This window comes from Aulonocara sp. 'chitande type north' Nkhata Bay, linkage group LG4 (genome assembly GCF_057382095.1).
Source record: "Aulonocara sp. 'chitande type north' Nkhata Bay isolate Kocher_YH1m ecotype deep benthic linkage group LG4, A_spYH_male_GT1.1, whole genome shotgun sequence".
NCBI classification, from domain to species: domain Eukaryota; kingdom Metazoa; phylum Chordata; class Actinopteri; order Cichliformes; family Cichlidae; genus Aulonocara; species Aulonocara sp. 'chitande type north' Nkhata Bay.
Genome location: NC_141347.1, coordinates 36,501,731 through 36,529,693, shown reverse-complemented (window position 1 = coordinate 36,529,693; position 27,963 = coordinate 36,501,731). Strand labels below are relative to the sequence as shown.

The 27,963-nt window shown below is 46.7% G+C and overlaps 2 protein-coding genes across 3 annotated transcripts; both read right to left on the bottom strand.

Annotated features, from left to right (window-relative positions):
* Positions 1–40: 40 nt before the first annotated feature.
* LOC147333226 (calpain-15-like) lies at positions 41–19,029 on the bottom strand. 2 transcript variants are annotated; one of them, XM_086290262.1, is made up of 13 exons: positions 18,738–19,029; positions 16,691–16,878; positions 9,407–10,457; positions 8,917–9,125; positions 8,626–8,809; positions 7,349–7,572; positions 7,130–7,255; positions 5,117–5,269; positions 4,637–4,798; positions 4,287–4,507; positions 3,361–3,506; positions 2,935–3,113; positions 41–2,649 (listed from the first exon to the last, which is right to left on the bottom strand). In XM_086290262.1, exons 2-13 carry the CDS (start codon positions 16,849–16,851, stop codon positions 2,472–2,474), a joined length of 2,994 nt encoding a protein of 997 aa, XP_086146388.1. In that variant the 5' UTR covers positions 16,852–16,878; positions 18,738–19,029; the 3' UTR covers positions 41–2,471. The 2 variants fall into 2 exon arrangements, with proteins under 2 accessions (XP_086146388.1, XP_086146389.1); XM_086290263.1 differs by lacking the exons at positions 16,691–16,878; positions 18,738–19,029 and adding an exon at positions 12,780–12,815.
* Positions 19,030–22,345: 3,316 nt separating this feature from the next.
* On the bottom strand, positions 22,346–27,717 carry amdhd2 (amidohydrolase domain containing 2). Its single transcript, XM_086290261.1, has 12 exons — positions 27,447–27,717; positions 26,750–26,903; positions 26,299–26,435; positions 25,882–26,021; positions 25,404–25,458; positions 25,021–25,233; positions 24,311–24,399; positions 24,071–24,215; positions 23,765–23,872; positions 23,528–23,596; positions 23,271–23,372; positions 22,346–22,584 (listed from the first exon to the last, which is right to left on the bottom strand). The coding sequence occupies exons 2-12, from the start codon at positions 26,830–26,832 to the stop codon at positions 22,505–22,507; spliced, it is 1,221 nt and encodes a 406-aa protein (XP_086146387.1). The 5' UTR covers positions 26,833–26,903; positions 27,447–27,717; the 3' UTR covers positions 22,346–22,504.
* Between the last annotated feature and the right edge of the window lie 246 nt (positions 27,718–27,963).

Genomic DNA, 27,963 nt, shown 5'->3' with positions numbered 1-27,963 from the left:
TTCTGCTGATTGCGTCTCAAAAAATGAAAAAACGAAGATGTGAAAACTTTCAAATGTTTATTTCCTTCAGTTCACCCGCATATTTTTTTCTATTGTTATTTACATTCATACTGCTATGCATACAGTATATAAACTTTATATTAAAGTAGCTACTGAGCGAACAGAATACGGAGTAAAAGTCAACCTGAACGTTTAAAAAGCTTCAGTGTAACACTAACCACATCAGAATGCATACACGTCTATTTTCACCCTGCTATCAGAGAAGAGAAGCTGCAGATAAAGAGCTCGACTTGTTTTTCTGAAGCATAAAGACAGCTTTCAAACATTTGCATAGTTTTTATTCTGTCAACACGATGGTAGTTTTAAATCCACGAGAATAAAACTGTTTCCTACACGTCCTTCAAAATAAAAGAGACTCCAGCATACAGTTGATAAAGTGCTAATGCTTCACACAGCAGCTCTGCGCTGTGACTCTAAAACACAACATTCAAACATCACGCGGACACCACGTCATCTCCACGGCTGCCCTCCAATCACGTGTCAGTGGTTGCAGCAAAGACAGCGTGGACCTGAACATGCTCTGATGTGACGGATAAAGTGCATCGTGTGATTTCTGCTCTAAATGTGGTGTTTCTGGGGGGGGTGCGGCTCCGGGTTCACTTCTCTGCGGCTCCCAAGGCAGAAGTCAAAGTGTTAACAGACACCTGGGCTGGGAGACACCTGCAGGTCCAGCTCATCCAATCAGAGTTGGGCAAAAAAAACAAAAACCCCCCCAAAAAAACGTGTTACTTTAGACTAAATTCAAAATTTAATTTAAACTCTGTGCAACTATGAGGTCAGAGCAGATGAAACTGGTTCTGCTGGACGTTTCTTCCTGCTAAAAGGGAGTTTTTCCTTCCCACTGTCGCCAAAGTCCTTGCTCATCTGATTGTTGGGGTTTTCTCTGTATTATTGTAGAGTCTCTACCTTACAATACAAATACCTGGGGTGGCTGTTGTTGTTTGGTGTTATGTAGATAAAATTGAAACCAAATTTCTGACCTTCACTTTCAGATGTTAGGCAGGATTCACACGGAGGTGTTTCGAGCTTCACCTGGTGTCAGCCAATCAAGTCATGCTTATACAAATACTCCAGTGCTGCCACTAGCCAATGAAATCACAATATGGAAATCCTGAGGGAGTAGCATCAAAATGTTGGAGTCAAAGCAGAGAGCAATCAGGAGCTCCACCTTCAAGTGTTGGAGCAGCGTGCAGGTGTGAATCCCGCCTTACAGGTGAACATTCACAGGTTGATCATGACCGCTTGCTCACAAACGTAGTGTCAGTTTGTAGTGATAAAAAGGGAAGGTATTAAATAGCATTTCACACTGAGACGATTTCCTGCAATAATCCAGAAGAAGAAGAAGAAAAGGTTACAGCGTGCTTTTATGTTGAAGGAGCTGAGACGGCACTAACTTCCAGACTGGCTTAAAAGAAGAAGCTTCATCCCTGCAGACGGGAAACTGGCTCTCATGCAGCTTCTCCCTTTGCTACAGGAACAGCACAGCTCACAGACACTAAGTGCTGCCCCTCTGCAGGCTTACAGAAGCTGGCCAATGAGAAACAAAACGGCTGTAAAGGCAGTAGGGCCTTGAAGGGACAGAAACTCAAACGGCTGCACGAAGAGTCAGCAGCAGATAAAGAAGGTCCAAGATTAAAACTATGGAGGCAGAAATGAGCAGGAGACATTTAAAGATCTGTGAAGAGACAAATGCTTCAACCTCTGAAATAATAACACAGATCGATCGGACAGGCTACAGAAACTCCCACTGAAGTCAGGAGGTACACCTGCTCCTCAGGCCTGTGGTTCATCCCTGGCTGCTCCAGATGTGAAGTTACGTAAATATTTAAAACTAAAGAATAAAAAAACAAGTGTGTGGATGAATGATTGCAATTAGTCTGTAGAGTAAAGAGTAAATACTCATCCTTTTACCAAATGTGAACCAGCCAATGGGAGGGCTGCTTCCATTTCAAACCAACAGATGGGATTAACAGCAACATGATGTCTGAACCTTTGGAACATCTGTTCCACATCTGTAAGAAAGAGAAACCGAATTATTGAGCTCGTCCGCGCTCTGACGAGCCGTCACGTCGCTGTGTGACGCGTCGCCATCTCTGTTCGTGTCGTCCAATCAGACGTGGCGTGTTATTCTGGTGATGACAGATGATGTGTGAACTCTGGTCCTTAAACAGTTCGTAGAAAATGAATTTCATCTTAATTAAATTCAGTTTAAAGTAATCTCAGACTGGTTTAAACTTAGATTTAAGGAGAATTAAAGTGTTTTCTGATGTTAACCCTGTTTTCTTTCAGCTTCTGCCGATGAGGAGCTCTGACTCTAACAGACTCGGTGTCCGTGGGAAATAACCCTGTTCTCTATCAAGGCAGCGGTCCGATGAGTTCCTGTGTCCATCGAGATGCTTCCTCCCGGCTCGTCATAGCGGCCGAGGCCGGTGCAGACCTGCGGTCTCGGGGCTCAGAGCCGGACTGTGCGTCGCCTTCGAGGGGCTCCAGTTCCCCAGAGAGGCCTGGACGGCCTTCCGGTGAGCCAGTCTGTGCGTGATGGAGAACCCAGCGTTCCCCTCCAGCTGAGACAAAACCACAAGCACCTGTCTGAGAGACAAACACAGGCCAAGTCACAGGTGTACAAACATGCTCCGCCCCTTTAATTTCTCAGAGCGAGGAAATTAAATATTAACACATAATTGAGTTGTGACTATTTCCCGATAGAGTCAGATCCACAGGTTTGTGGACGGTGGCACGTGTCTCGGTGCGTCCCACTACAAACAGGTCTCAGCTGGGATTTAAGTGTGTATGAAGTACAGCGGCGTTTTGAAAGTTGCGCTGAAATGTCGCGGCGTTCCCGGGTGGGAGCGTGAGGCTCGGCGTGCGGCGCACCTGTGCAGAGGAGGGATGCTGTCGATGGTCTTCAGGCTGCTGCGCGTCGACACCACGTTGAAGCTGTCGCTGCAGTCGCAGGACACGTGCAGGTGATGCCTCGGGTGCCTGTTCTCCACCATGACGATAAGCCCCGCCCAGCCGTGGGTCAGGTAGTAACAGGTCATCCCCTCCCGACCCTGACACGCAACAGTGATTCTCCATTACAGGTCAAAGTTTGAAGCAATGAAAGAGACTTCCTGTTAATGTCAGGGTGGATGTTGTTTAATGATGAATGAAGTCGATTTGAAATCGTTAGCGATGAAATGAAGACGAGAGATTTAAGAGCTCATAAATACTGAATGAACTACACACATCTGAATGAGTTTCAGTCTTTGAGGACGTCAGAGGTGACAAACATGTTTCAAAGCTCTCAGATTCTCTCACCTCGTGCCGCTCGCCTTTGGTTTCTGCCAGCTGGATGATGGCGTCGGCGATGGTGGTGCTGGAGGCCGTCACTTGCTCCACCATCACCAGTCTGGAGCTGTAGACCGCCAGCACGTAGCCAGGCGCCTCCGACCTGCCGCAGCTCACTGAAACAGCACAACAGCGGCTCACTGATGACGGTGTAACGCCTGCTGCGACGCTTCAGGTACACCTGAGTCAGTTTCCCCCTGAGTCAGTTTCCCCTTGAGTCAGTTTCCCCCTGAGTCAGTTTCCCCTTGAGTCAGTTTCCCCCTGAGTCAGTTTCCCCCTGAGTCAGTTTCCCCTTGAGTCAGTTTCCCCCTGAGTCAGTTTCCCCTTGAGTCAGTTTCCCCCTGAGTCAGTTTCCCCTTGAGTCAGTTTCCCCCTGAGTCAGTTTCCCCCTGAGTCAGTTTCCCCCTGAGTCAGTTTCCCCTTGAGTCGGTTTCCCCCTGACCTCTTTTGAACTCTTTAATGAGTTCATGCAGCATTTACATGGAGCTGGATGCTCTGCACTGAGGGGCTAAAATTCAGCCTTTTCTTGCATTTTGAGTCTTAATGACCTGATGAGTGCAGGAGCCATCGCCACAAAACTTTCAGGGCTGGAAAACAGATTTAAGCTCTGCAACGAAACCAACTTCACGTCCACTCCACGGTGCAGTCTGCTTTTTGTTCAGCAGCCGAACCCCAGAACTTTAAAAAGTGCATTCTGGGTAAACTTTCAGGGCTTTAACCAGCATGTGGGGGATATGTGTCTGCTCAGAACCAGTTGAAGCTCCATTTAAACTACATTTTCTACCAGGATCATCTTCCAGCTCCGACTCCTTTGGAGTAAAAACACTTTTTAAAGAAGACACATTTTGGCTGCAAAATATAGAATCATCATGGAGATTGAGTGCTCGTGTTCTTACCTCCGCCCTCGGTGATGCAGCTGTGCCAGTGGTTAAAGGCGCAGCAGAGGACGGCATACTCGCCCGGCTCCAGCATGACATCGCAGCCCACGAACCTCCTCACCGAGCGGCGGCTGTGAGCCAGCAGGCGGCCCAGCGTCAGCGTGCCGGCGCTGTCGTAGGCGACCCGAAACACCAGCACGCACAGATCCAGCAGGTGGCTCTCTGCCGTGTCCCAGCGCCTGAAACACGGCTCTTTTATTTCACCATCTTTACTTCATCGCTGACGTTTATTTATCTTTACTATCACCTCTGTGGTGCTCAGGTGACAGCGGTGACGTTACGAAAAGCCGCACAGGTGCGCGTCCTACCTGCTGCCCTGCTGGAATAAAGCCAGCTCCATGGCCGTCCTCTCCAGCACCGTGATCGACACCACCGACACGGGGACGTCGGCGGCTCGGGGGAAAACGCCGGGGACTCGAACCTCCTGCCAGTCTGAGTGGATCTTACAGATGTCCACGGAGTCAAAGTACCTGACAGGAGAGAACAGCGAGTCTGTTTTTGTTCAGCGTTTTGATGCTTTTCTTTACTCTGCAGGTCACCAGAGAGCCTTTAGCAAGAGAGTTAGGACGACTTTACAGTCACAGATTACACAAAGCAACGCACAAGAGGGCAGAGAGAGCAGGCGGGGTGGATGTTAATGAACACTTTATATTCTGTCATTTGTCATAAATGAACTCTTTGTTTTTCCCACTTTACATCTGAGTAAAGTTTTCTTCTGTTTTTAGGTCTTCCTGCTCAGACCGGGAATAAAACTAACGCAGACATCAAAAACACGCTGCTGCCGTCACCTGGTGAAATCCCAGAAGTCCATCCAGAACAGGCCGTCCTCGGCTCGCTGGGCGCACAGCTCCCTCTTCAGCTGCGGAGGCCAGTCTGACCAGTCGTCCGCCCAGGCTCCGGTCCAGGAGAAGCGACCCCACGGGTTCCTCAGCTGCAGTAACCTGACACACACAATGGGATTAACAGGCTCGCTAGCTCAGATTTGGCGAGCCTTTATAACCTGGCTATATCACCATGGTAACTGGTGCTGAACATGTGACCTGGTCTGGAGCAGGTTATGCGGTTTAAAACCAGCTGGAAGTGCCAGATTGCACTGATTCCTCCACCTGGTTTCTTCCTGTTAAAAGGGAGTTTTTCCTTCCCACTGTCACCGAGTGCTGGCTCACAGGGGGTCATAGGATTGTTGGGTCTACCTTACAATATAAAGCGCTTTGAAGAGGACTGTTGTTGTAATTTGGCGCCGTATGAATAAAATTGAATTGAACAGATTTAGTGTGTATGCAGCTCCTCGCTTAATAAAAGCTTAAAGATGCGTGAACATTTAGGAACAGCCTGCTCTTCATCACTGCTTCGTGCACACGGTCAGAGGCGGTTCTAAATTTTTCGAGGAGTACGATGAAGAAGATGCTGATGACTCACAGTGATGTGCGGTATGTGTTTCACGTCTTCTAAATGTTCACGCTGCTGGGTTAATGAGATGGGTCTGACGCCCACGGAGACATCGCAGAGCTGTTCTTTCAAACTTTTTCAAGCGTCTGCAGACTCCACCTCCAACCCCACTGACAGAAAAACATCCGTTTGTGAGTAATCAGCCTCCCGTTCCCTCCAGGGTTTCTCTTGCAGTTCGACTCCTGCCACCTCCTCCTGCGGATCCTCCTCCCTGTAGCTCGCAGCAGTCGCCGCTGTAGGTTTGAGGAAACATCCCGTATGCGTGTGAATGATGAAGCGGTTAATGGAGTGACGCTGAGAGGAACATTTGTTCTCTGAATGTGTCCTTAAGGCAGCGCTCGTCTGCAGACCTGCTGCATTTATACTGTGGGAGTTTTGATGGATGATAAGAGCAGAGCCTCCGGGCTCAGGCTTGGAGAAAACACCCCCGCCTGTCCCACGCAGGAGCAAGTCACTCTGACTGATGCAGGCACACGACTGCAGACATCGAGTCTCTGCTGTTTGTGCAGTTCGTCTCTGCTGCTCTTATTTGTGTCTGTTCAGGATGGATGTGCGCTCGTGTGTGTGGTCAGGTTTCACGTCGTGTGGCCGGGTGTTCGACTCCCTGCTGCACTTTGTTCTGCGCTCAGTTTGCTTTGCGTCTCCTTTTCGGTCTTGTGGCGTCTCTTTGGTCGACTTTGTAACTGTTAACTTCAAGCAGAGACTCAGAGAGTGATGTCATCAGCGGGTCTGTCTGACCGTCAGTGTTTTGGACACAGAATGACTGTATGTGGACGAGAGGGTGGAGCTGAGTAGGCGGGGCTTCTTTGATTTGTGGTGAATTTTTCTGCATTAATTTATGTTTGAAACGTTGTTTATGGAAAAACTCCAAAACCAGGCACCAGGTTTCCAACACCATATATGGAAGGAAGTCTTTCCAGTTTTTACTGAGGGGGACAAACGCCCATCCACCTGTCCGTCAAAGAAGCCACACCCCTATTAACGCTAAACTCAGCTTTAATCCAATTCAAACAGGTGAGTTATAGATATTTTATCATTCAATCAGTTTGAGCATCAGGCTGTAAACTATGGCTCTCTGCTGGAGGATCTGCAGGTTTCTCAGCTTCTGTGTTCATGTTTTTTAAACCTGCTCTTAACTTTTACCTGTTACTCTTATTATTGTGCATATTTCCAGTTTCTCTGGGTTTTTTTTTTTTTTTTGGTTTTTTTTAAATATATCTCTTATTTGTTGTACAGTGTCCTTGGGTGCTCTGAAAGGCGCTATTTTTAAATAAAATGTATTATTATTATTTTTACTAAACTATAATGAGATAACGAGAACGGTAACCAACGGAGCGACCTCGAAGCCTCACCTGTGGCCGTCAACGTCCCGCACATCGAGCACAGAGTACGCGTGTCGCGGACGTAAACCTAGAGACTCGTACTCCGCGTCGTCCACCTTCATGTTACCTCCACCGCAGGACGCCCCCATCAGGAACCTAACAGCAGCACGAACAGAGGCGGGGTTAACCGAGCTTAAAGAAACAGCTCCGTCCTCTCAGAGCGCTTCAACCTTCCCACAAACGTCTCACCCGGCCTCTTTGGAGCTCAGCATCTTGGCCCAGATCAGGTCCGTGTCGATGGGCTCCTCTTTGGGGTTGGTGGCACTGACCTGAAGGGCCAGCGACTCGCAGGGGGCCCCGGTCAGGGTGGAGAGGCCCTCGATGGCGCGGCCGGCTTGCAAAGCAAAGTAGGAACCGTGGAGCTTGGCCAGAGCCTTTTCAATCAGAGCCACCCACAGCTGCTTCCTCTGGGCCTGGGGAGGATGGAGAGGATCAAAGCTTGAACATGATGACGAGAAGAGGAAGTGCACATATGTGCTCACAGCTAATCAGAGAACCCGAAGCCTGTTCCTGATCCTGATCTCATCATTACTGACAAAAGCAGGCTAACAGGACCTGAGAGTGGACACGTCAGGACTTCCATTAGAAACCTCCAAATTCTAAGATGCATTAAAGTATTAAAGTAATCCAGGGATAGTTTTCTTCACCTACTCCAAGAGATAAAACATCTGTTAGCTAACTGCTGCTCATTTGATGCCTGAACTCAAAATGCCGTGAAGTACGGTGTGGTGGACAGAAATTATTTTACTGCAGTCGAAACCTGTAAAAAATCTAAAGGATATTCTTCCACAGATAAAACATCCGAACTCAGGCAGTAATAAAACGCTGCCCTCTGGTGGTGAAGCAGAATTCTGCAGCGGGCAATCACACAAAGTGCCTTTAAACAGAAATGCCTCAGATATGGAGGAATACCCATGATGCTACAGGAATCGCCTCTTCTTTTAATGTGTAATTCACTGTGTAAGGTGTAATTCAGGCCACTGGGTGGCGCCGCAGAGTACAAAGGAAGAAGAGGATAACTTAAAGATGGGAGTCTTGTTTAGCCTCCCTGTGCTCCAAGCAGGTACAGAGGATGGCTCTACCAATCTTTAAAAATGGTTCCCATCCTCTAAGAGGTGAATTTCAGCTTCTTTCCTCAGGACGGAGGCTTCTATTTCCGAGATGCAGGACAAAGCGTTAGAAAAATAGCTTTGTCCCCGTTGCTGTCACTGAATTAAATAAGAACTGTTTTTGTTTTTGATTCGAGATATTAAATTACTATATATGTGCTACAGTGAGGTTTATATCTTTATTAGGTATGTGTGTTTTTTTTGAAGGGATGCCAAATGCTGTCATTTTTCTGTAGAGCAAATTTACCTTGCTTTTGGGTATAAATAAAGTTACCTTGAAAAACTCTGGACTTTTCCCCGTGTTTTGAGCTGAGACCTTTTTCCAACACCAACCACACATCACGTGAACAATTTCACCTGAGAGAAGAGGAGGTGGCCGCTCTCGTCGCACGGCAGCATGTCGTCCACCAGCACTGTCGTCCACGAGCCGTCTTTGCACAGACGCACCTGATAGGCTCCCTCTGCGCACAGCGAGCGGGTCACCATCACCTTCTCCACCAGCTCCGGCCGCTCCGCCAGAACAGCCAAGGCGCTCAGGAACCTGCTCCCCGAACACAGCCTTCCTTTAATGTGCTTAAACAATCATCCAGAAATAAATCCTGGGAATAATAATCAATAATAAACTCTGTGACAGCATAATCAGCTCACCAGCAGTTACCCAGAAGCCCCTGCAGGATGTCGGACGGACGCAGCGTGCGGAAAACGGTCCACTTCACGCCGCGGTCTCTGAAGGCGGCGCAGCTGATTTCCTGTGGACGAAGCCACTTCTTGACCCGATGCTGGACGCTGTCGTCCAACGGGAAGCCGACGGACTTTGGACCAGGAGGGAAACTGTCGTCCACAAACGTCACCGCGTTCTGGGAGAAGAAGAAGACGATGATGCAATGAGATGTGCACGCCTGACACGCCCACTCCTCCATCTGCTGTTTAACCTGTTTAATTTTTCTCGTTAATGTCGGAGGTTCTGATGCAGATCCAGAGCTGAACACAGCGAAGTTCAGGCTGCTCTGCACTCTGGGTGGAGGTCGTTTTGGCTCTGAGGAAGACTGTCAGTCCACCTCCATGATAGTGAAGTAACATCAGCATAAACTCTTGTTTCTACCTTAAATTTAAAGGTGGGTGTGTGCTTTAAACGCACCTCTCTGCAGAAGCTGACGATGTTCTCCCACAGCTCTTTGGCCGTGCCCTCGTCACTCTGCCGCAGCGCCTCCACCAGCCGGCTCTCCTTCCTCCTTGGGAACAATTCTGCTTTTAGCTGCTGAGGGGTGTGGCAGGCCTGGCAGTGTTTGGACTCCAGCCGGTTTATGAGTGTGCACGCCGGACACGCCCACTCCTCCATCCTGTTCACAGCGAGCGAGAATGACATGGAGGCGTCTGATGCAGGTGACAACGGGGACATCTCTTCTTTAAGGATGCTGAGTCTCCTGCCGGCCAGCAGCTCCGGCTGGGTGGAGGGATGGGACACAGCGAGGATGGAGGGAGAAGACGTGCTCTGAGCCTGGCTGAGGCCAACATCTGGAGGGGGCACCTCTCTGCGGCTGCAGGGCACTGGATTGTTGTGGCCAGCAGGGGGCGCAGTCAGCACGGAGGAGGTGTTCGGATGCAAAGCTTCTGCATGTAAACTCTCCCCTCGGGTGGAAATTGATAGCGAGAGCGCTGCCGCTGCAGGTTCGGCCCGCCGTGCTCCGTGATCCTCGCAGACGTCGGGCACGAGGAGCGCCTCGGCCGGGATCTGAGGGAGGGACAGTTTGCGGGGTCCACCGCAGGCCGAACAGGACATAGAGGTGGGCGTGTTCTGCAGCGTGCACCTCGAGCACTCCCATGCCAGGCTGCTTTTGTCGGCGTCTCCGGGCTGCTTCCTGCTCTGGGGTCGGCACGTCTCCGTCCAGGACATCCTGAGGGGGCCGGAGCAGCTGCTGGAGCGCTGAGGCCGGGGCTGGGCTTCCGCGGACGCCCTGGCATAGCCGCAGAGGTTGCAGGCCAGGCTGTCAGGGGAGTTCGCCAGTGTGCAGCGTGGGCACGCCCAACCGTCGTCCTCTCTGCTTGCTCCGGGCCACATCCACCGGGCATCGGGTCCCTGCCGAGGAGCTTCACAGATGGAGCAGCGGGGGGCGCCGGCGGCGTTGAGGAAAGTGCAGCAGCCGCACGCCCACTGACTCCTCTGGATGGGCATCGATCCAGAGGAGAAACTACAGAGAGAAACAGAGTCATGTGATCAAACGGGAGGACATTAACATCAGAACCTGACCGATGTAAGATTATTGAGACCGATATCGATATCAAAATCCATTTATGATGATTTACCAATATAGTATAAAAATTTAGCTAAAAAATAATCGTGTTTCATTGCTACAACAAGTCATGAATTACTTGTTGACTCCTTTTTTGAGGCATTCTAAACAAAAAAGTTGCAGAGCGCCCTCTGGTGGACAAACTATGCAACATCAACACTAATAAGACGTTTGAAGAGTGTTTCTATTGTCTCTTCTTTACTCTTATTTATCAGCCGTTACAAATGCAGATTTATTATATCGGCAAAAAGCTAATATCGATCAACATATGAGTCGGACTAATATATATTAATATATATTATTCCTACAAATAAAATCCATCAGCAAACACCAGTTGTTAAAAATAGATATTGGTCAAAGCGTCTCCTGGGTGGATGATGTTTCGTCATCTTTGGGTCCTCATCCTCTCCGGCTTTTTTCAGCAGTATTCATATGCAGCGTGTCTTTAACTGACAATACAATGTGTTGTAAGAAAAAAAAGAAGCATAATTGCACCCAAAAAAATCCGCGAAACAGCGAGGCCGCGAAAGGTGAACCGCATTATATCGAGGGAACACTGTATAACAATTTACTTATTTATTTCCTTATATTTAGTTAAGTTTAGTTTAATTTTAAATATTAATCTTTGCACTCCCTGCCCTCCATATTGGATTATTTTGAATCTAGAGATCAAGAATTAAATGAACAGCTTGAAATAAGCAGAGTAGCTGATCAGTCTCAGACATTTTCTTCATTGAGATAAGAATGATGTCTGGAAATGTTAGATAAACTTTGCCGTGTTTTTCATGACACTGGTGAAAATTTCCACCGTGAGTATCTGCTAAAAGCAAACCACAGCCACATCGAGCTTCAGTGTGTTTATCTGTGAAAGCCCGAGAGACGAAAATGGAAGAAAAATCCTGAAAATATGAGAAGAAATCCAAATATAAACGAGTGAGTGAATAACAGTTTCCTTTGCTGTGCTGGAGGGAAAATATTAAAATGCACGAATATGCAAATGAAACAACAAAATCTGCTCTTCCACTTTTGCCTCCCTGACGCCGGCTTCATCGCGAGCAGGCTGCTCAGCGTCTTTGTGAATATAGAATAAAAACACGGTTCTAATCTCAGATTCATGCTCGGCTGTAAAGCAGACCCAGATAATCTGCACCCTGGTGTCCAGGGAGGAACGAGACCTCGCGAGCCAGCGTCACAGCCGTGTTCAGGCTGGCCCACATTTTCTGGCTGCACTTTTCTAAGTAGTTTGGCATGAAGCCTGAAACTTCCAGCACAGCTGACCTGAAGGATTTACTGCAGAACAAGCTGTCTGTAAGAGGCAGGTGACGGCTGCTGCACGCCGCGCTCGGGACAAAACACACTTTTAATCAACAACCGGCCTTCGTGAGAACCTCTGCTGTTTGTGTGCTTGAGATACAAGCTGCTCGTTACCCACGCAGAAGGCTGTGCAATACAGAAAACCCCGAGTTATTTTTACTGACAAGATATAAACATGAGAACTTTCTAAGGTCATAAAAGTTGGAGGTGCTCATTTTCTGCAGATCCCCTGTGCGTTCATCGGCCCATATTTCCATGCAGATAAATGCTGTATGCTCATTCATTCAACTCAATTTAAACCAAATCAGATGGAAGTAGTCCCAAAACAGCTGCTGCACAAAGTGACGGATGGATCCAATTTCCTGGAAATGTTTCTCATAATCCGGACACAATGAGAGCCTTTTAGCTGCAAATTACAGCGGCTGAAAAAGGAACCGATGCAGGGAAACGGCCTGCAACCTGTGAAGGCTGCAGTTCCACTGACGTCCACTGGGGACTCCAGAAGTGAGTCACCCACTCAGGTTTTGAGAAGTTTTGTTGGATGTAATCAAATGAACGGCCCGGAGAGCTGTCAGCAACCACCCTCGATGCCAGCACACTGCTGCGGCTGTAGTTGGAACTCGTCTGCAAACAGCCTCCTGCTGCTCTTTGAGCTGCACTGAACAGCTAACTGCGAGTCACTTGGCTAGCAGTTAGCAAATATTTGCAGACAAATGCGAAAAACTACCGTAACCATGACAACCAAAGCAATCAACACAAAGCTTTTGGTGCAGCATCTTCTCATGACATTGTTTGAGAAACGCTAAAACTTTGCATCAGGAATAAAAATGTTTACAGCCAGAAACACAAACTGATTGGTCTCTGTCCATCATTTCCTCCTTCATAACACCTGATTTTATAACTCACCTGTTTCAACTGTATTAAGGCTTAAAGTTTATACTGTTAGGGGCGTGGCCTCTGTGACTGACAGGTGGATGGTGACCAGTGTTAGGAAGGTTACTTTTCAAATGTATCCCACTACAGATTACAGATTACATGCCCCAAAATGTAGTTTGTAACGTATTCAGAATACGTTACTCAATGAGAGTAACGTATTCTGAATACTTTGGATTACTTAATATATTATCATGCTGTTTACAACTACATGAATGAGCTATTGCTGTGATTTATTACTATTACTGACGGTTAAGGTTTAAATCTTAATATGAATGAGTAACAGTAGGTGGACATTAGGTAAGGCTGCACTTTTTGCAGCGATCTCGTGTAGAAAACTATTCCACGCGTATATAAAACAGGTCCGCGGCTCCGAACCGTAGTAAAGGACCTCTGGCTGATACGTCGGGCTCGTGTCGGCTCGTAGCTGAAAACTAGTTTTACTTGGTTGTCTGGGTCGACTTTGCTAGCAGAGACAGAGAGAGGCGTTGAAAGGCTGCTGCAACGGAGCTCATTGTTTCAGAGGAAAACACGAACACAGTGTACAGTCGAGTCTTAACAGCTTACTTACAGCTGGGCTTGTCAGGCTCTCTGTTTGGCTGCAGTGGTTATTATTATATTTACATGCTTCCAGCTCCCGTTTCTGCTCGGTGACAGCTCGTACTTTTCCTTTTTCTCCCTCCTCGCGCTCACAGACACATAACGGGTATGGCAGTCCATTCTCCCTGCAGCACGGACTACACTGCCCATCAGGCTGCGTGCTTTAGGGCGATGCATGTAACACTCTGCCTGTTGCCTTCATATTAAATCATTTTTTGAATAATAATTAAAAAAATATTTAAATAAATATTTTTTCTGGGCTTGTCAGAATAAATATTTTTTCACATCATTATGCGGCTGCAAGTAGAGGTGACGTGGGCCGTGAGACTGAGACACAGACATTAGAGCCTCTTAATGCGTGTTTGTTTGGGTTTCCACCGGCGTGGAATCACCAAAATAGAGAGGACACAGCCGAACATATGAAACAGGAAAAGACCGCCATGTAATCCATTTATTTAAACAAAGTAACTGTATTCTGAATACCACCTTTTTCAACTGTAACAGAATACAGTTACTCATATTTTAAATACGTAACGCTGGTACATGTACTCCGTTACTCCCCGACACTGATGGTGACACAGGCGGCTGTAGCTGCTAGCTGTCTGCTAGCTTCACCTGAACTGGACGTGTTTGTGCTGTTGGAGCCTTTTTAATGACATCGTATGTCTGCTGTGGGGTTACTGTAGTAACAGAAGGCGGAGCTGCAGATATGATGAAATTCTGCAGCAGTCTAACTTCTGCTCTTCACTTCTATTTAATTTAATTTTTACTTCTCTTATTGACTTTATTTTGGCGCCTTATCAACTCCTGTACTCTGCTATTGATCTTAAATAATTTCATTTCATTTTTCTTAAATGATTTAAGAAAACTGATTTCATTTCATTCAATAAGGAGGAGAAACACTGAAGGTGCAGGCAGCTCTAAACCTGAATCAGATTGTTTTGTGGATCATGGAACAACCTGCTGAGATCTGGACTTCCTGCAGCTCTAAGGAGGCGATTCCTCGGAGAACCCTGGAACTTCTTCTGTTCTGCTGTGTGTGTTTCCAGATGCCACGGCCGGCCTCTTTTCCTTCTCCTCCACATCTATGAAAGGTATTTTGATCTCTGTGCATCAGACGGGGAGTGCAGTGGCCTGCTGAGCTGAATTCCCAGCGGAAAGCTTGAGTGGGCTTCTTCAGACCAGCTCTTCCACCGGGGATTTCCCCATCAGCGCTCCGTTTCCTGTCAGCGAGTAACTCGACTCCCGGCCGAGGCTCCCGAAGGCTAAGATGACTCACAGTGAGCCGAGCGCCGGTGGTTTATTTGACATAAATGCAGTAATAATTAATAAGGAAGGCTGCGGTTTGATTCATATCGAACGATTCATGAAATATTCACGGTGACATCTGAACGACGGACATAGATTCAGCCTTACTATAGTCGCTCATTAACAAAAGCAGCTGGGAGAGCTGTGGTGGTGCTGGATCCAGCTGTTCTGGTCACGGCGGGTTTGAAGATGTTTTTCTCCTTTGTTCTCGTCTCCTGTGCTTCTCTGTTTGTTGTGTGTTTCCTGAAGCTGTGTGTCGGTGCTTGTGTACGTACTCTCAGTGTCTGGATGGTATGAGTGTGTTTATTGCATGTGCTGCAGGAGAAGCTGGATAATTTAGCGGGGAGAAAATAGACCTCAGTGAGCAGGAATCAATCAATCTCAGAGGATAAAACAATTTAGGATTCACGTTTTAGCCCCCACACATGCAGCAATGATCCAGCTGAACTCAAATAACATGACTTCATTTTTTCTCGGTTCCTAATTAAACAGTAATCAGCTTTTAGCGTTCTGCTAATCTGTGCTGATTGGTCGGTTAACGATTCAGGATGGTGCCCGCTGCAGCTAAAGCCCAGCAGAAGCAGCTGACTGAGGTGGTTGGAGGTGACGCTACGAACTCTCTGCAGCCTCTTCGCTTCATGCCCCAAATCAAAGTGGAAGATGCCGTAAAGCAGCGTGTGGCATCTTACTACAGCAGAAACTTCTGAGAAATCTAAAAACTCAACTATTTCGAACTTCTTGAACTCTTCTATCAACAGCATGATGAAAATTTGCTAGGACAGAGATTGGTTTATTCTGGAGGAGCGTAAGAGCGCCCCCTGTGCAACAGGAAGTTCTTCAGTCTGGACTGCTGCACGCCTTTGATCTTAATGTTCATCTTCCAGAGTCCATCTCTGTGACATCGAAGCCTTGAGCTGAGCGTTTTATGGGTTTGACTCCCAACACAGACGATGCTTTGCCCATCTGTCCTATTCCCCTCGCGCCGCCTCGCGTCTCCGCTTTGCTTCCTGTGGTTTTCCTCCCTTGTTTTTGCTTCTTTGGATTCAAACTTCCAGATTGCATCCCAGACATTTCAACATTGTTGAAAGGTTTGGTGACTTTGAGGTCGAGATCAGAAATATACATCGTATAGTTCCAGCTGGTTAGTAATGATTGTGATCAGACGGCCACACAGCGTCAACTCTGTGGCCCGTTTCCTTTTTAAACCACTTAAACCTAAATTCTGTTTAACGTGTTTCTTTGGCGAGCATCTGAACACAGCATGTTAAACCCTGTGCTGGGAACTGACGGTTACCTCAGAAGGACAATTTTCACTTTTCTCAAGATCGATTTATCTTATTTTTCCCCAGAAACAATAAAATGATTCTTCTTCGGTCTGTAAAACTCAAATCTACAACTTTAGATTTGGCCCTATTTCCAACCTCGGGTCTGGACATCGAGTAAAGCTGATGGTTACTGAACACCTGGAGGATTACAGACATTGTTAGCAGGTCTGATAACCTTTAGCTCACCATCGGCCAGTTTAAAGGGCGGCACCTGCGCTCAGACTCTGGGCTTACAGCTCATATTCAGGGCTCTTCATGTCGGCTTTGCACTTTAACCCCCTAACCCTGCACCCCCAGCTGCAGGAACTAAATGCTTGTAAGAGACTAAATCTGCTCTGCTCATTAGCATGTGGTTAAAATGCAGCCTAGCAAAGATGCGTGTTTGCTGACAGCCTGGAGGATGAGGAGAGGTTAAATCTGCCTCTTCTGGTTTCTGCAGGTCTCTGTGGAGCTGCACAGCGCTGATTATCTGCAGCTCTGATTCCCAGCAAACCGGCAGGCACAAACAAACCTGCTCGCTGATAAAAAATCAGAGCAGAAGTGGGACCGCTGCAGAGGATATTACACTGCAGATATTACAAACTGAAAAAGAGCCACGGTCTCGTTCTCATCTCATCGTTACGTTTTTGCCACGCCTCCTTCGTGTCTCACCTGCGCTCCCTGTGCCGGCCCGGTCTGGGAAGCTGCCGAGGGAGGAATGTGCTTTGGCTGCTCCTCAGGCATCCCATGATGGGAGAGGGAGGCAGAGCTGCACCCCGGGGCGCCGCATCGTCCTCCGCCTCGTCAGTGAGGGAGGAGGAGGAGCTTCCCATGATGCCGCTGGCTCAGGTGGAAGTGCCCTGATGAAAGAGAGGGGGAGGCAGAGGGGGCATGAGCATGCACAGAGGACAGTAACACAAACACAGTGCTGTTGCGTTCACTGACTGTCTCGTCTCTGCTAATGTGCACGAGCTCCTCCACGTCTTCAGGCTTCTTCTTCCTTTGGTTTGCTGGGACTGAAGCGTTAACCCGGCCGAACACACTGCTGATGGGATTCTGTGCACCAGTGTCACAAAACTTTAAGTGTCTCCATTCAGCTCATTCATCTTTTTATTGTTGGGTTTTACAGCAGCTTTGCATGAAACACAGAGCAAAATAATCCTTCTTTATCTCGCACCGCAGCCCTCGGTTCATCCTGTCTGAAAGGAGGCGCTTAAGCCCCTCCCCCTTTAAGACATCTTTATTCTGATTGGTTGTTCATCATTAAAAAAAAGGTTTAAACAGCAGGTGGGTCGGAATATGTGCTCTCTATGACATCATACAGATCCAAGAGTAGAGAAAGCTGCGATAAACTGAGCGTTCAGAGCAGGCTGGAGTTCCTGTGCATACATTTTGGTTCTAAACTCTTTTCTGAGTGACTTCAGAAAGAAATTATATTTGCAAAGTCTGAATGACTCTGCAGCGGACTTAAAAGCCACGTTTGATTGATGCAGATCCATCCTTATAAACCTAATCATTCACCACTTCCACCATTAAGAGAAAGATTATCCCAGAGAGAAAATCACATTTAGCTTCATTCACAAATAGCAACGAGTCATTAGCCTCCCTCCCTTACTTACTGAGCATAAGTGGACAGACGCCGGCTGAGCATGTAAAGGAGGGATGAAGTAATTACCGTTTCTTTGTTTTACTGTGAGGTTTTGGTCGCGCTGAAAATAAAAGATGGAAAAAGTGCTGAAGCTTTCTAATCGTGCATTATTTGTAACGGCCAGCAGGTGGCAGCTCCTCTTGTTGTAACGATGATTTTGAATAAAGTTGTTGATTTATGACCTCAGTAAGCACGTCAGGCTGAGTTTGTGCTGGAAAGTTTAAGTACCTTTGCATGATTCACAGTTCTTCTGTTTGAAACAAGATTTAGCCCCACCCCTTTTAGGGCAACTGCAACATTTAAACAGGTGGTGGGTGGAGCTTTTGTCTGCTCTCTGACATCATGCAGATCCAAAAGTTCAAAAAACTCTGTGAAACTGGTTGTTTGGAGCCGTCTGAAGACTACGTTACGTACACTGATCTTATATATCCACGTATGATATTTATGATAAGATAAATGTGTAATACATGAAAAATTAAATAATGGGTGATGTTATGATTATTATTAACTATTAACAGATTTTTAAACTAAATCACTTTTATCCTCATACTTCAGTTTTAAACCAGAGGAGGATTATATGAAATGTTAATCAGCAGCTTCATCTTCATCAGACTCATCAGTGTGTCTCTGGCTCCAGCTGCTCCTGCTCGCTCCACAGTTGTGTCCTTGAACAAGGACTTCAGATACGATCAGGAGCTCCAGATCCAGATGCTCCTGATCGGAACGCTGACTGAGAGTCTGCTGCACGCTCTTCTACCAAAATCCTCCGATTTTATTCCCAGAAGAGAAAGCTTTGCTCTCAAACTGTCTCTCTCCTCCTTGGTGTTTATGACTAAATGATAAAGATACGCTCCGAGCGTTAAAGCCGCAGATGTCTGCTGTTAAATGAAGTGATCAGAGACAGTTTGCTGTGCCTCCCTCTGTCCCTCACTGCAGAGGCTTCCCTGCTGATACCTGAAGTTCACATGCAGACTTTAGGTAACCTGGTGTACCTGCAGTACAGCTGGTGGCTGGCTGAGAGACTGCAGGCATGAAAACAAAGAGCAGCCCGGAGGAGAGCTGCAGACTCACCGCGGAGAGGATGCCCGCTGCCGCCGCTGCTGCACCTAGGAGGACACGGATCTGTGGCTGCCAGCTGCCGGAGACCTCCATGCATCCTCTGTCATTCACACAGCGATGTGCACAGTCACCATCGAGCTCCTCGCGGTCCCCACCGTCAAGCTGCGGGGAGGAAGAACCACTTCCTCTCCGCACCTTCAAAATAAAATCCCAATAAAGCAAGAAGAAGGTTACTAAACCCCGAGAGGAGGCTGAACGTTTGCGTAGGAATCTGCGAAGGAAGCCACGTTAAGGCCTCATTCTACATGTCATCTGATTTATCACTGAACAGAAATGAACTGTACCTCAGTGCAATGACAAGAAAGATTCATCCTGGTTTCCGGGACCGCCCAGAACATTTCAGTGCCTGTGTCACCATCCACCTGTCAGTCGCAGCGGCCACGCCCCTAACAATGCAATCAGCTTGTATATCAGACTGTAAACGTAGTTCTGCTGTAAAGTTTTAACACTGGAGTCTATGGGGACTGACTCATTGCTGGAGCCTCTAGTGGACGTCAGAGAAACTGCAGGTTTGGTGCTTCACGTTACTGCTTGGTTATAACTCTCAGTAATCAGGAATTTATATGTTTTGTATATTTACAAGAAAAACATGCTGTTAAAAAATAATGGGATGAATGAATATTTTCTTTTTTCTGAGGTACAGCGTGTTAATATTATTATTTTTGCCCCTGTTACAACTCTTTTTCGTTCAGTGGAATATTACATTTGTGTCCTATAAAGTAAAAACAATATGTAAATGATCATTACTTGGAAAGACAGATTTTACTTGCAGTGCTTTAGTGGACCGTCTCCCTTCAAACTCTTTCTAATAAGCAAAAGTGACGTCACTGCACGCTTTAAGCGTCTGTGATCTGTCTGAGCTTTAAATGGGTTGATAGAAAAAATTTACTTGTGAGTCAGTTACTGAATGATAATGGTCAATTATTTTCTTATAAGGAATTTTTGTCTGTTTATGATTTTGCTGTCACTCCAAAAGAATACGCTGTAGTTTTTGATGCAATTCCAGATGGGGTGAGAAGGTTACTGGTGTCTGCTCCTAAAGGTAGAAATTGTGTTATTCCAGAACTAAATCCCACTAACATATACATCGGTAACATCTGTCCTTTATTGAGTGATAAAGCCACAAATCAATGTATTAGACAAATTATTCAAAGAGATATTGTTTCCAAACCTGCAGCTTTATTCTATTGGATATTTACAATGATATAAACTGGAAAAACACTTGGATTCTGTCAAGGAAATTTATTATCACTAATAAGGTCAGAGAAGTTACTCTTAAGTTGATCCATAGATGTTATCCGGTAAAGACATATCTGGTTAAATTTAAGAAAAATATTGATACTCTTTGTACTTTTTGCAGCAGTGCAGAGGAAACAATATGTCATGTACTTTGGGAATGCACGTATACACGTATGTTTTGTATTGATCTAAATAATTTTATAAACACCAAAATTGAAACTGAAGTTTCAACATATTCTATTTGGCCTCTCACATACCGATAAAATAAATCCAGGAAAAAAATATATTATCAGTCTTCTGATTATTTTTGCTGAACTTCACAAACATTGCACAAAATTTTCTCAACAGCGTCCAAACATATTTGTTTTTAAAGCCCTGCTTTCCAATTATCTAGAGAATCTAAAGGACAGCACTGACTCCAAAGCATGTAAAACACAAGAGCTGTGTCGACTGTTCAGTTTCACTTCATTTATATGTTGTTTGTTTATACCTTGAGCACCTCTTTCTTTTTTAATCGCTTATTTTGTTTGTTTTCTCTTAAAGTATACTTTTTTGTTTACGTACTTGTATTTGTATGCATGACTTGTAAAAGATACTGCAAGTTGTGAAATTTTTCATACCCTTCTATAACTACATTACTATGTATATTTGTTGTTAAAACAAAATGTGTCTGAGCTTTTATTTTGAAAGTGACTTCCTCTTTATTTCGCTCTGGCTCGTGGACGGTTGTATTCTGCGGGGACGTTTTCAGGACAGGACACCGACCGAGCCAGCCAGCCGGGGCATGGCGCCTCTTCTCCGGGAAGATGACCGTCTCCTCCCGCAGTGCTGTCCTGGAGGATGAACCGGTCCAGCTCTCGCGCACCAGCCTCCGCCGTAAATCTCGCTGAAATGTGATCAGCCTCGTCAGCTCCCACCGGCACGGAAACACTGACAATCAAAGTTTAGTTTTTATGAATCACTGATGCTTCCTGTGTAACTCGGCGCTAAATTTGAATCATAGCGTGGAAACGTAACTTCAGGACACAGAGGTTTTTACACGCGCTGAGAAGTTTTACCACTCATGCGCAAAATCAGTAAAATGTGAGTTATGTTTCTGTCCCTGATCACCTGATCCTGCTCGATCATTGGTGCTTCAGGTAAATCACGTCACACTGTGATCATCCAAACTAAAAAAAACATTTAAATAAAAATAAAACTGGAATCAAAGGAAAATTTACGTTTATTGAGACTTTGCTTTAAACCTTTCCCCTGAAAATTTTCACCAATATTAGAATTTTAAAAAACTACAAGATGGAAGATTAGTCTGTCATCAGTTTGTATTTATCTGTGCTGCTTAGTGTCTCTCGGTATTTTTACAATTTTTTTACTTTCACTGAATGAAAGCAGGACTTTTACTTTATACACACACACACACACACACACACACACACACACACACACACAGTTACTGCAAAGGACATCGTGTCTGTTTGAGCCTACATACTGTGTCATTATTAAACTGGACTGTCCTTTCCACCGTCCCTCCTGTTCCTGTGCTGGATTTTCAGATTAAACATGTCCGGTGTTTCTAATTGTGAGCTCTGAGTGTGTACGAATAATCTGAGTGAGCTCAGGCTCACCCTGCTGTAAACACTCAGCTTGTTACAGTTTTTGTACTCTCAGATCTGTCTGGTGTCACAAAGGTTAAAGCGAGCACAGCCTGAACTCTGCCAGCGTCTGTCGATCTGTCTCAGATTTGAAGACCATCAGATTCATTTCCAGGTTTTTCTCTTTCTGTTCAGATCAGGAAAGAGAAACGAGGGTTACCCTCGTGGACACCTGAGGGGTAAAGAGGTTCTCACTATCCTTTAACTATATCTTTCACCGCCAGGGGGCAGCATTTCACCCGTGAGAGCGATTCATGACAAAGTTTCCTGAGCAGGAGTTTCCCACCCTTACTTTTGAGTTCCTGAACAGCCTGTCACCAGGTCGGTCTCACGCGGACAGTTATGAGTCCACGATGTGACTATTTCTTCTTTTAAAGGCTGAAAACGTTCAAACCAGAGACCACCAGACCCTCTCACGATGAGACAATCTGCTGCCACACCAGCAGCAGTCTGTCCACACTCTGTTGATGGTGTCAGTAAAATTTGCAACAAAGAAAAAGAGACGCTTACAGAAACTGAGGGTGTGCAGTGACATCCACTGTGACCCCTGACCCTGCAGAGGTCATACAGCTGCTTTAACACAACAGACTTTCAGCAACACACGATCAATGAGCACGCTGACTTTCAGGGTAATAAACAGAAATCTTTGGTAGTTTGAAAAGCAGGAAAACATTTTCCACATCATCTGACATTTAATAAACTAATAATGCAGAAATATTTCACTCTGGTCCAGTTTTCCGGCAGTGCCTGGTGCACTCAGGCAGTCCATTAAAACCCCGACATGTCGATCATGTACAAAGGCACAGGCGGTCCAGTTTCCTTCTTCATCTCCTACTGTCCTTTTCTCCAAACCTCCTCTCCAGAAATATAAGTGGCTTTGACGTTGAGGCCCTCATCGAGCAGAACGAGGTCTATAAAACAAAATAGTGCAGAGTGTAAGAAAGACAGGAGGCAGCGCTGCTGAGAGAAAAGAATCAGAAGACGGTGGAAAGTTGGAGTTCTGTCAGTCGCAGACGGTTTCCTCCTGAACATCTGGACGAACATCGATGCTTTGAAGGATCAGTTAAACTGTAAGTCTCACAAATTCAGCCTGAATCGAGCCGCTGGCCTCACTTAAAGGAAAGCACATGAACTCCAGGAAAGGTCAGAGCGCGGCGGCACGATCCCAGAGAACCTCACGGCTACAGCCGTTAAACTTTAATCCAACGCCGTTGACCTTTGAAGCGCTGCACAACTGACAATGTGCAAGATGGAGGCTAAACATTCACCCAACATTCATATGGTTTTTTTATTTACTCTTATTAAAACTTTTATTGTAAATCTGAAACAGAGCGAGTTCGAAGTTCTCGAAGCAGTTTGGCTGTAAACGTGTTTATTTCTGCTGTAAAGCTTAACATGGGAGTCTATGGAGACTGGCTGGAGCCTCTGCTGGACACTAGAGGAACTGCAGGCTTTGGTCAACTGTTATACAGCCCCCCCCCCCCCCACCATGAAAAAAGTCCAAATTAACACCCAAGAAAACGCTGAGGACACAAAGGAGGAACTACAGCAGCTCTAACAGCAGGGAGGCAGAAATAAAGATGCAGTCGGCTCTGACCTGCGTCGGAGCCGTAGTCCAGCTTTCCCTTTTTGGGGCTGATTCCCAGAAGCTGAGCCGGATGCAGGGAGGCAGCTTCCAGAGCCTCCTGGACACTGCAGCCTGGAGGACAGAACAGGAAGTGGAGAGCAATGATGATCTGACCTGCATCGCCACAGCAACCGGGTCTCACCTGCTGGAGTTTACATGAGGCAGCGCGCCACTGCTCATTATGATTCTACTTCCTGGTTTTAGTCATTAAAGTAACACAAACTGACCTGAGGCCTGCTTGAAGTGGCGCACACACATGTCCATCGTGGCGATGCTGCCACTCAAAGTCTTGGTGCCTGAACACATAAAGAGTGACGTTACAGAGTTTTACACATGAAACCGTCGCGAGAACGATTTATTTGACTTCTCCGATCTCTGGTTCTAGTTATGCGTTTGCTCCTTTCTGCAGCATCGCTCAGGAAACCACGGGCCTGTTAGCTAATAACGTCTGAAGAGCATCAGACCTGCCACGTAGGCGTGGAGACCCTGGATCTCGATGACCTGCTGGCCAAGAGTGTGACGGCCGGGAGGAAGACCCATCGCTGTGATGGCGTCCGTCACCAGCACCAGACCTGAAAGTATGAAGCACACAAGACACGGGAAAGTCCAAAATCCATCTACTCCCAGGTGATGCCACACGTTTAAACACGTTTGCAGACTTTTACCAACCTCTGGAACCAAAATAAGAAAATTCTGATACATTTAGGAATAGATTTGGGGAGATTTTCGTGCTTTTGGCTGCTGATCTGAAATAGAAACCTCGGGCAGACCTGACGGGTGAGCTCTGTGAGCGATGCGCAGGGCTGCAGGGTTGGTGTGGATGCCATCAGCGATCATGCCGTAATAAACCGCCCTGCCTGCGGGGATCCTGTCGCTGGTCAGCAGACCCACTATGCCCGGGTCACGATGGTGGAACTGGACCACAGCAGACACAGAAGGATTACTGAGAGCGTGAAACCGACCGGGCTGAACAGAAACTGACTCAGAGACGAGCAGCAGCTGGGACTCACAGGCAGCATGGCGTTGAACAGGTGAGTGATGAAGGACGCGCCCTGCTGCACCGCCTCCTCGGCCTGCGACAGGTCGGCCGCCGAGTGACCTGCAAGAACCAGTCGAGCAAACTTTGTTCACATCAGCGCTCTCAGACGATTACAGCAGCTCCAGGTGCTCTACAGAGGACTGACAGGCCCACGCTAACACCGCGCACAGCACCGAACCGGAACACGATTTCAACAGAAACAGGAAATAAAAATGAAATCAATCATTAAAATAAAAAATACAAGCACACGAGAAAAGTGTATAAGTAAACAAGGATTGAATAATAATATGGAAATGAAAAAAGGATAATAACATTTTAGAAAGTTATCTTTAAAAAGAATCTACAAAATAAAAGCACACTTAAAATAAATAATGCAAACAATAAAAAACACCTAAAAATGAAAATAAATAAAATAATAAATTAAAAATGTGATTTTTTTAATTTAAAAAAAACTCAAAAATAATAAATGTTTAAAGAAAATAAAAATAATCTAAAATAAATAAAATCATATTTTAAAAAATACAAGGATGCAAAAAAAGACAAATTAAGAAATAAAATGTCAAATATTACAGAAACAGAAAAAATGATGTAAATAAAACTGAAAATGAAACTTTCGTGTTTTATTATTTACATCATCATCACTTTGCTGTATAATCGTTGCCGTGACTACACGATGCTCACCCAAAGACACAGTGATGCCCCTCTGGCTCAGCTCCCTCACCACCGATTGGCTGCCGGGCAGCTCAGGAGCAAGCGTCACTATGGCAACGTCGTCCAGGCTGCCGTAGACCTCCATCAGGTGCTCGAGGCCTCCGGACTTGAAGGTGCGGAGGTATTTCTCCGGGTGGGCTCCTTTCTTCTCGGCGCTGATGAACGGACCCTCCAGGTGAAAACCTGCACACGGAAGTTTACAGGAAGTGAAACAGACACCATTTTCGGCCGCGGTCGGCGCTCGTGTACCGCTGCAGCGTGATCGTTTACGCAAACACGTCTGCAGCTTCTGATCAATGAGGATAAACAAAGAACACAACAAACATTCACCAACAGCATCTGTAAAACCTCACCGAGAACTCCAGCTCCATGTGGTCCTCCATCATGAACTTTGACCTGAGGCAGAACCTGGAACACACATTTTGATGATGCTGTGATTTTACACGTAGAAGCTTCACGTCACCGATCGTTAGCGCCCCGACGTGTAAATGCTCAGCGTGTTCAGGGAGATGCACGACTCACACCTGCCTTCACTTCATCAGCTTCAGATGCACCTCTGAACCTTCCAGTGCTGCTGCCTCCAACCCTGATCTCCAGTTTTAGTTTAACTCCCAGTGCTCTCCCTGCTCCGTCCTGGTTGTTTCCAGGTTTGGTTTTAGATGGCGGGTGGAGGCGGTGCAGCAGAACCTTCCAGTGAAGGAACTGAAAGCAGAAGCTGGCCTGGAAGAAGCTGTCCAGAGATGCTCCAGAAGATGACTTTGAAGGAGAGACTAGGAACCCCTGAACACGCGAGCGCGTCTAAACTTGAACTGATAAAAATGAAGCAGTGACCTTGTGGTAAACTTCGGGAGGGGAGGTGACCAGAGTCGGGCAGAAGGACGTCACGCCGTGCTCGAGGATCTTTTTGGCCACAAACGAAACTCCGTCGCTGACGTCCTCAGACGCCTGCGAGAAGTCGATGCCGTAACCTCCTGCAGCAGGAAGACGAACCGTTACTCCCCTCTGGGTAAACTAGCCCCGCCCCCTCAGCAGCAACAATGCTCTCTATGACTCTGAAAAACTGCAGCGTCAGCTCAGATGCCACTGACACCACCTTCAACTCCAGAGACTGAACATTAAGAAGAGTTTGAAGCTGTGCAGTTCTGTCATCTTTGTTCCAGCACGCCGTCTGACCAGGTATCAAAGTTACTGCAGCAGCGCAGCTTCTGAAACACATGCAAAGGTGTGTGTCTGTGGGTGTGTGTGTACCGTTGATCTGGACGTCTATAAAGCCCGGCGCGATGATGCTGCCCCCACAGTCCACACGTTTGTCAGCGTATCCCTGCTCATCGAAGAACAGCTTCTCTGGGTCTAAAATCCTCCCCTCACGCACCCACAGGTCCTCTCTGCGCGCGCACACACACACACACACACACACACACACACACACACACACACACACACACACCACAGTCACGACATCCTGGTCCATGGTACAGCATACATCATTAATGACTTCATCAAATCAAAACTGGACGCACAAGTTTGAATTTATCTGAGCTGCAAAGGCTCAAAACCCCAAACACTCCCACGAGCTGCGACCCGGCGCTCTGAGTATACTGCTGTCAGGAGCTCTGAGCGCTCGTCTCAGCAGAATAGTTGAAGCTGGGTTTCCTGGCTCAGACCGGCTCTCTTTGCAGTGTTGTTTTGTGTGTCGTACCTCTGCAGCTCGTTGTCCCTCAGGATCCTGCAGTTGATGAACTGAGTGATGGGAGCGTCTGACACCGATTTGTTGGACGGCATGCTTTTGGTTGTTGTGTCCTCTCAGCAGGTGAGGCGGACACCGCAAACACCGCCCGCTCAGCCACAGACGACTGGGAAACACAGCGGAACAAATCAAACCGTTTTCTGTCACAAATCTTTCGATGTTCATGTTAAACACGACCACAGCTTCTTACAGTGCGAGCACACTTATTCCGGTTTATCAGTTTTCCCCTGACACAGGCATCTCAGGTGGAGAAGCAAACTTTACAGTTCACAAAAAGTAACCAGCTAAAGGAGGATTATTATGAACTGTGAATCATGCAAAGCTGCCCTAGTTGAGTCCAGCATGACAGGAATTAGGAGCAGGACGTGCTTCAAGCTTGCGATGGAAAACCAAAGCAGAAGCAGAAGTTTGTAACATGCAGGTGAGGTGAGGCGCAGCTGCAGGGTGTAATGAGGGTCTGATCTTATTGCTGTGGGTGCAGCCGCTGACTTTGACCTCTGATCTTGTTTATGGTCTCTGTGAAACATCCTGAGATAAGCCAAACTATTCTTATCTGCCTGTCTGTAGTCAGCTCCATGACTCTACCCCGACTCTGCTTTTAAATGTATTTAAAATTTAACTCGTCCTCACTTTTCTCCTCTTTACCTACCGTGACACACAAAGTGGTGAAACCCCAGAAACACGCCTCCGTCTCGGCCTCCGTCAAACCCTCAGTGGGACTCTTGTTTGAACACAGGCTGATCTCTTCCAGCCGCCACAGAGCCGAAACCTAAAACTGCGTTTTTCACACGGAGTTCTGCGGCGCCTCCACCCGCGGTGCCTCCACCTGCCCTGCAGCTGTGATCCAGCGGCGCTTTAAGGTGTGTGATCGCGCTGGTGCTCAGAGGAGCCGAGCAGAGGAAGAGGACCGAGTCATGTGACCGAGGCAGGTCAGCTGATCAAAACAGGACGAGAGCAGCTGCGGTTTGCTGACACATGCCAAAGTTTTCCACGATCAGCACAGAAAAACAAGTTTCACGTCACGAAAAGCTTCAGTTCGTTTAAAATATCTGTAAATGTTGGAGGTGACAAAGCGCGTTTATTCTCAGACGTTTAACAGGAACAGTGGAGCCATGTTTCCTTTAATGACTGCAGGAAAAAACGGCTGCAAAATATTTACTGCTCAC